The following is a 9,421-nucleotide window of genomic DNA, read 5'->3' on the forward strand; positions in this document are numbered from 1 at the left end:
CATTTTTTTTTTTGGTAATTTCTTATGTATTCATCTATAGTTCATAGAGAAGTAGCAAGAGGTTACAATGGGGCACTAAGCAAATGTCACTTAAATATGAAATCAAGCCCTAACCGGTTTGGCTCAGTGGATAGAGCCTTGGCCTGTGGACTGAAAGGTCCCAGGTTTGATTCCTGTCAAGGGCATGTACCTTGGTTGTGGGCACATCCCCAGTAGGAGGTGTGCAGGAAGCAACTGATCGATGTTTCTCTCCCATCGATGTTTCTAACCCTCTATCCCTCTCCCTTCCTCTCTGTAAAAAAAAATCAATAAAATATATTTTTAAAAAATATGAAATCAAAACTTTTTAGAATTTAACTATGGATCTTAATTCATTATATACTGGTATAATTTTATTTTGATGGAATTAATAATTAAAAATGAATGGATTACCTTTGAATTTCAAACCAATATTTTATCTAACTTATTTCTCAAATGGAAACATGTGAAATTAGTTACAAATGTCTAGAAGTTTTTTTGTAAGGATAAAACTCACACAACTATTTTGGATTTTGCTGGTCAATTTCAAAAACTGAGTTGACTTCAATGGTGATTTTTAAAATAGTTTCTATTGCATAGTTCTGGATCATATGTTCAAAATCACAGAGCATTACGTTATAAATGAGTCTGTTTGTGAATATGGATACTTTTATATATTATTCCCAGGTTATAAAACTATTCATGTAGTTTCTTATTTTTATATCTTTTTATTTCTAGAATTTGAAATCTCAGAAGAGAAATGGAGAATCATACAACACAGATAGAGTTTATCCTTCTGGGACTGACAGATAATTCACAGTTACAGATTGTAATTTTTTTCTTTCTATTTCTGAATTATATGTTGAGCATGATGGGAAACTTAACCATCATTGCCCTCTGTCTACTGGATTCCCATCTCATGACCCCAATGTATTTCTTCCTCCGAAATTTCTCTTTTCTGGAAATTTCATTCACAAGTGCTTGCATCCCCAGATTCCTAATCACCATTGTAACCAGAAAAAAGACCATTTCCTATAATGGTTGTATATCTCAGTTATTTTTTTACATATTCTTGGGTGCTACAGAATTTTTCCTTTTGGCGGCTATGTCCTATGACCGCTATGTTGCCATCTGCAAACCTTTGCATTATACGTCCATCATGAGCAGCAGAGTTTGTCATCAGCTTATACTCAGTTCTTGGGCAACTGGATTCCTGGTCAGTTTCCTTTTATTGATTTTGATTCTTAATTTGGATTTCTGTGCTTCAAATATAATTGATGATTTCATTTGTGACATTTCTCCTGTCTTGCAGCTTTCTTGCTCAGACACACACTTAGTGGAACTGATTACTTTTTTCTTAGCTGTGATGACCCTTATTGTCACATTGTTACTAGTAATCCTTTCTTACTCTTACATCATCAAGACAATCCTAACATTCCCTTCAGCTCACCAAAAGAAAAAAGCCTTTTCTACCTGCTCTTCTCACATGATTGTTATAACCATCACTTATGGTAGTTGTATATTCATCTACATAAGGCCATCAGCAAATGAAAGAACCACTTTAAGCAAAGGAGTAGCTGTGCTCCATACTTCAGTCTCTCCTCTGTTGAACCCATTCATTTATACTCTGAGGAACCAGCAAGTTAAACAAGCTTTCAGAGATGTATTTAGAAAGGTTTTCCTGCTTTAGACAAGTAATATTATTTATTAAAAGAATTAACATAAAACATAAAGGAACATGGAACAAAACCAATTTTGCCTCTTCTAGTTTAAGAATAAATCTCTAATAATTTAGATTTTTTTAGTTTACTCAAGCTTAGAAACTCTCTCTATTGTATACGTTCTGAATTTAATGTTCTTTTCTTCAAAGTGAAACCTTACTATGCTAGAAATATAGAATTTCAAAATTTATTTTCTCTAAAAGCACGTTAGAATAAAATGAATGAAGAATTTTGATTTTATTATAGACTATAAGTTCTCTAAGAGCTGTAAATAAATATGCCATATTTTATTTAAAAGCCATGTTCTTTAAAATGTTTAGATAGAATAAAATTTGTCATTATGAAAAATGCTTAAGATGCTTCAAGAGATTTTGTACTTTAAAATAATAATTTAAAGAATTATTTTATAAAGTGATCTTTTGAAATATCAATTGTCAACATAGTAATAAAGCATAATTTCCTTTTAAATGAATCATACATTTCATTTGTGTGATTTTATTTAATAAAATGCAATAATAGGTTATTATTTGGGTAGATTTAAAAAATTTCAATAAAAATAAAATATGATTTAATAGACAAGTAGTTGATTTCTCACACAAATTTTCAAGAACATATAAGCAAGTTTAATCTCTTGAACATGCCAAATAATATGTTAAATAAGCAGGAATAGATGATGAATTTTATAACCTGTTATATAATTATTAGTTTTTAATTCTGTGTTAAGTTTCCTGCTCTCAATGATATAAAATATCAGCTTCTCAAAATTCAAATGACTGCTTTAAAAATAAAACTGCATTTATTTGCAAAGACATATTCTCCCCTTTGTTCATTGAAGCATTATTCACGGTTGCCAAGACACGGAAATAACCAAACTGTCCTTTGATAGATGATTGGATAAAGAAGATGTGGTACATATGTAGCTGGACAATCAATGGGTCCATGCTGCCTGGTACTACTTGAGCCAATTTAGCAGAAAAAGGATTGAATCATAAATGAGGATTTAATCAATGAGTCTTTAAAGGGCTAGTGATAACCAAAGGGCTGGGAATTTTCAAAAGCCTGGGGGTCTTCAAAGGGCTGGCAGCTCTGGTTTCTGCAACAAGGTTGTTAATCTTTCCATGAGAATAGGCAGCTCCCTGATGAGGAGGATGGGCTGCATTTTCAGGTGAGCTCCCAGGTCCCTCAGTCAGCTGCCAACCAGGTTAGAATGTGCCTTCTTTAATTAGAATAAAACAATCACAGTTAACAGAACTTGATTAATATTTCTTACAATTATAGCTGGTTCCTAATATTCTATTTCTGCCCCTATCACAGATACACGATGGAATACTACTCAGTCATAAAAAGATGAAATACTGCCATTTGTAATAACATGGATAGACCTTGAGAATATTATGTTAGGCATAATTAAGTCAGACAGAAAAAGTCAAGTACTATAAGATTTCATCCCTATGTGGGATATAAAACTTAAAGCAACAAGTGAAAAAACTGGAAAAACAAACAAAAAGTCATAGACACAGACAACAGTATGGTGGTTATCAGAGGGAAGTGAGTGGGGAGGTAGTAAAGGGTAAAGGGGATCCAATATATAGTAATGGAAGATTTGACTTTGGGTAGTGTGCACACAATGCAATATACAGATGGTGTACTATGGAATTGTACACTGGAAACCTATATAATTTTATTAACTAACTAAAGGCCTGGTGCACAAAATTCATGCACCGGGTGGGGGGTGTCCCTCAGTCCAGTCTGCACCCTCTCCAAACTGGGACCCCTCAAGTGCAGTCAGACATCCCTCTCACAATCCAGGCCTGCTGGCTTGCAACTGCTCACCTGCGTGCCTGCCTGATTGCCCCTAACTGCTTCTGCCTGCCAGCCTGATCACCATCTAACCACTCCCCTGCCAGCCTGATTGACGCCTAACTGTTCCCCTGCTGCCCCTATTGCCCCTAACTGCCCTCCCCTATAGGCCTGGTCACCCCTAACTGCCCTCCCCTGACAGCCTGGCTGCCCCCAACTGCCCTCCTCTGCTGGCCCAGTAACCCTTAACCTCCCTCCCTGGCCAGCCTGGTCTCCCCTAACTGACCTCCACTGCAGGCCTGGTCACCCCCAACTCCCCTCCCCTGCAGGCCTAGGTGCCCCCCAACTGCCCTCCTCTGCAGGCCTGGTTGCCCCCCACTGCCCTCTCCTGCAGGCCTGATCACCTCCAACTGCCCTTGCTTACAGGCCTGGTCCCTCTCAACTGCCCTCCCCTGCTGGCCTGATTGCCCACAACTTCCCTTCCCTGACGGCCATCTTGTGGTGGCCATCTTGTGTCCACATGGGGATGGCCATTTTTGACCACATGGAAGCAGCCATCTTTTGTGTTGGAGTGGAGGTCAATTTGCATATTACTCTTTCATTAGATAGGATGTCATCCTAATAAATTTAATAAAAAGAAAAAAAATGACAAAACTGTCTTATTTCCTCCAAAACTTGAGTAGGAAATTATATTTTTCTTCTTTAAGTGTTAGCTCTTGGAACACAAAGATGCCACAACTCTTATATAGTTGTCCTAATGTAGATGCCATTATAACAGTTGGTTTAAGCCATAGTGGTGATTAAGCTATTAGCACAAGATTATCTTCTATGTGTGCCAGTGATATTTGTTCTTGTCTATGTTTAGAGTTATCATACATTTCCCTAGTCAATATTTTTAAAAATATTTATTAATTTTCATGACAATAGGAAAATATGAATAGGTCAACTAAGGTTTATTACTAGATTATCAGTGGACTTCTATTTTCACAATAACATAATAAGAAAAGGATCTTTAGAAAGATATATGCAGTTAAAAAGGCTATTTCTCAAACATAAAGATAATGATTGTTGCTGCCAATATGCCTAGAATAACTGCAGGATGTAAATAGATGGAGTGGTATGCTGCATAAACTCCCCATAAGTTTTTGTTATCTGTACAGCCTCATTAGATAAGAAATAAAGCAATGTGTTGTGTTCTGTATTCCACATTCACCTCTGTGGCAGATAAGATTTTCGTAAATGACAGTAACACAACAGTATCTTCCATCCAACATTCTCTTACTATATGACTTTGACCCTCCTTCCAAGAAGAGATAGGGTAAATTGTTTCTCTTGAATTTGGGCAGAAGCTAGTGACTACGCCAACTAGTAGAGCTGATGCCATGTGATTCCAAGGCAAGATCATAAAACGAATACATTTCCTGTCTAGATCTCTTTATTTTGAGACACTTATCCTTGAAATCCAACCACCATGCTGTGGAAAAACCACAAACTGCCTCTAAGAAGAGAACACATAAAGAAGTGCATATTAAAAAACCAAAAACTGAGGCCTCAAACTAACAACTAGATTCAGCTGTAAGACATGTGAGGGAGGTGTTTTAAGATGACTCTGGTTTTCAGTCTTCCAAGTTTTTCATGTGAGCCCTCAGACATCAGGAAGGAGAAATAAGACTTGCTATACCCTCTGTATAAATTCCTGACGACAGAATCTGTGAGCATAGTAAATGGTTGCTTCATGCAATAAAGCATTGAAGTAGTTTTTAATAGTGGTCTCTGACATATAGGCGCTTTCAATAGACAATTTTTTTTCCTATAGAAATTATACCAAAAGTAATTCACATCTCAAAGTAGTAACATGCAATCAATTAATCTTTCCAATTAATAGAAATATAGCTTATATTTGTCAAAATTCACCAAAATGGATAGTTAATATTTGTGCATTTCAGTGAATATAAATTTTACTTAAGAAAGCATTGTTAAAAAATTGAATTCTAGATATTAGCTTATTATAGTGGTATGGATTATCAATTCTGTAAATGCTTTGTTATACCCAAGGCTTATGCAAGTTGGCATTGAAGAAAATGATACTGAAGTTTCTCATCCTAAGAGTAAGAAATCACAAGCACAGACAGAAAGTTTTTAAAAGTACTCTGTATAGTGTTGTATTAGAATTAGAGGTATCAATATGAACACATCATATATATATAAATACATACATAAATGTCTATATACAGTATATATGCACACTGTCTTCTGAGAGGGCTTACAAGCAACAACCCACCAATATAACTAGTACCCACATCTTGGTTTTTAAATATCATTATTAACTGAAAGAAATCTGAGATTCTTGGAGAAATGGTTGTCTTAGGGCTAAATCAAGAAAAGTAAAAGAGAGCTTAAATTATTTTGTTATAGGGAAGTACTCAAAAACTTAGAAGTACATATAAACAAAGTTCAGAAGCTAAGTAAATGAGGTTCTGACTTAACCATATTTGAATAATTTTTATATCAACATAAATGTTAATATTAATGGATTATAACTTATTGAGTAAACTAAGAATCTTTTAGTCAATTCTGCTTTACAATAAATAAATAATATACACTGGAAAAATATTGTCTTTATAGTAAAACTAGAGGCCCATGCACCGGTTGGGTCTCTCGGCCTGGCCTGCACCCTCACGAAATCCAGATCCCTCAAGGGATGTCGGAGAGCCGGTTTCAGCCCGATCCTCGGGCCAGGCCGAGGGACTCCACCAGTGCACAAATCTGTACACCAGTCCTCTAGTATGCATATAAGATCTTTGGTTAATCTCTTCCTGCCCTCCCTCCTCCCCCTTTCCCTCTGAGATTCATCAGTCTGCTCCATGTTTCCATGCCTGTGCATTGAGCATCTACCCCCTGGTGGTCATTGTACATCATAGTTACCAGCTGGTGGGGTGGTCGGCTAGTCTCTAAGGCTTTTATCTATATCGAATAGATATACTAACTATTCGATATAGAAGTAATGTTTAAGTTAGCAAATTATCAATGGGTGCTGAAACTAGTGAATGAAAGTTTCATGAGAAACAGGATATTTACATAGTCTTAAAATATCTCTTAACAAATTACATATTATTACATGAAGAAAATAGTAACTGTAATATAGAAGGATCTGGAAGAGACCACCTTAACCAAATGGTCAGTTTACAATCACCAGTGGAAAAACCAACATTATATGGCTCTTGATAATATAGACTAACAAGGATCTAACATCACTTCTATTTTATTCTTGCAAAAAAATCAAAACCTCATACTAACCTTGAAAAAAAATCTTATGAGCTGAAATAACATGTCCTCTTCAAACATTTCAAAACAATAAGGTGAAAGATAGGCTGAGAAACTGTTCTAGATTAAATGAACTAAACAGAAATGAGAACTAAATGCTGAATTATGCTGGATCTGAAGAAAATAAAAAGATACAAAAGACATTACTAGGAAAAGTTATCAAATTTTAATATGGCTATGGATTAGAAAATATATCCATGCCAGAGTTTATGATTTTGACCATCATTCTTTGGTTTTTGCAATTCAATGATCTCAGAAAAAAAATACCCTAAGGTAGTGAAGTAGGTGGGCATAAAGAGATACAATGTATAGCTTACTATTAAATGGTTTAGAAAAAAATGTATATGTATATTTATAGTATAAAAAGTATACACATATAATATATACTCTGTACTATAAAAAGTATATACATGTAGTATATCTATACTAATAAGAGAGAAATATGGTAATTGACCATCACTCTGCAATGCCCACAGCCAATCAGGAGGGAATATGCAAACTAGTGGTACAAAGATGGTGGCAGCCACAGAGCCAGCCAGAGCAAGTGGGAGGTTGGGTCGCTCCCGGCAACAGAGGAAGCCAAGCTTCCCACCCGCCTGGGCCGGCCGCCGAAGGAGGGGCCTGTGTGCGGTGGCCACAGAGCAGACCAGAGCGAGTGGGAGGCTTGGGTCGCCTGAGCTGGCTGCCAAGGGAGGGGCCTACAAATGGCCCTCAGTCCCTCACCCAGGCTGGCCATGCCACTATCAGGGTGAGGGTCCCCACTGGGGGGTGTGGCCAACCTGCAAAAAGCCATCAGCCCCTCACCCAGGCTGGCCAGGCACCCCAATGGGGACCCCCACCCTGAAGGGGGTATGGTCAACCTGAAAACAGCCCTCAGCCGCTCATCCATGGGAGCGTGGCTGGCCTGCAAATGGCCCCAGCCCCTCACCCAGGCTGGCACTATCCCCAGTGGGGACTCCCACCCCAATGGGGACATGGCAGGCCTGCAAACCACCACAGGACCCTCACCCAGGCAATCCCGCCCCCCAAGGAACCCCCACCTGATCCGGGACAACCTTCAGGGCAAAGCAGACAGCCCCCACCCATGCAACAGGACTCTATCTATACTAATAAAAGGGTAATATGCTAATTAGACTGGGACACATTCCAGGAGACTTTCTGGACATTCTTCTGGGCAAAGCCATGGTGGTGGGGTTGAGGTAGAGGTGATTAGGGGCCAAGAGGGGAGGGCAGTTATGCGTGATCAGGCCAGGATGGAATGGCAGTTGTGGGTGATCAGGCCAGTGGGGGGGGGCCACTTGGGGGCGAGCAGGATGTCAGTGGGGGGCAGTTGTGGGCGAGCAGGCCAGCAGGGGGGGGCAGTTGGGGGAGAGCAGGCTGATGGGGGGGAGCAGTTGGGGGCGAGCAGGCCAGCAGGCAGAGTGGTTAGGGGCAATCAGGCAGGCAGGCAGGTGAGCGGTTAGGAGCCAGCAGTACCAGATTGCAAGAGAATGTCCGACTGCCTGTTTAGGCCTGATCCCACAGATCGGGCAGTTGGACATCCCCCAAGAGGTTCCAGATTGGAGAGGGTGCAGGCCGGGCTGAGGGGCACCCCGCTTCCCCCTGTGCATGAATTTCATGCACTGGGCCACTAGTCCTATCTAATAAAGAGGGAATATGCTAATTGACCTCACACCAAAGATGGTGGCACCCACAGCCAATAAGGAGGGAATATGCTAATTGACTGCCCCTCCCTCAAAGAGGGCAGCACCCACAGCCACAAGATGGCAGCGCCCAGTCCCCTCAGTCCCACCAGGGTGGCACGCACATGGCAAAGCCTGGGCTCGCCACTAGGCAGGCCTGGCTGCTCTGTGCACCTGCCTCCAGAGTCCCCCAGTCCCCTCAGCCCCCCAGGCGCTGAGGGCCGGCCCGAGGTGCAGGTAACCAGGGCCGGCCAAGGCTTGCGCTCCTGACAGTGGCAGCAACAGAGGTGTGATGGGTTGTCGCCTTCCCCTGATCACCGGGTCACCTCCTGTCCCTGAGGGCTCCCAGACTGTGAGAGGGGGCAGGCTGGGCTAAGGGACACCCCCCCCCCTCCAGTGCATGAATTTTCATGCACCGGGCCTCTAGTATAGTATATAAAGTATATATATGTACATATGTATGAGAGAGGGGAAAAGATAATGATATGATAAATCACATAAAATATAAGCAATTATGACTCTAGATAAAGGGCATATGGAGTACTTTTAATATTTTAGGAACATTTAAGTTTAAATTAAAAAAAATATTACATAAACAGGATTGCACTTAATCAACCACTCTCAAAATATAATATGACTAGTATGTTTGCCTTATAAATGCAGTCATGATGGACTATACCAAAATTACCAATTCAGTTCTTCATCTGTGAGTAGTTTACTTACAAATGACTGAAAGCTATTGAACACTGTGAACACTGCATCCATTTGAAGCTAGGGTTCAAGGTCTGGAGAAGGGGCTGATGCACAAATGGATATACTAGACAAGAAATATAAATTTAGAAGGCATGGGGAGCTAGGTGGAGACCTTACTCTCTA

General features: G+C 39.8%; 1 protein-coding gene across 1 annotated transcript; it reads left to right on the forward strand.

The window, feature by feature from the left end:
* Positions 1–778: 778 nt before the first annotated feature.
* LOC308245270 (olfactory receptor 6C70-like) lies at positions 779–1,708 on the forward strand (the record flags this gene model as incomplete). Its single annotated transcript, XM_080662229.1, has 1 exon — positions 779–1,708. The coding sequence occupies one exon, from the start codon at positions 779–781 to the stop codon at positions 1,706–1,708; it is 930 nt and encodes a 309-aa protein (XP_080518355.1).
* Positions 1,709–9,421: the final 7,713 nt, after the last annotated feature.

Source organism: Plecotus auritus (assembly GCF_963455305.1).
Source record: "Plecotus auritus genome assembly, chromosome: 3".
Lineage (NCBI taxonomy): Eukaryota > Metazoa > Chordata > Mammalia > Chiroptera > Vespertilionidae > Plecotus > Plecotus auritus.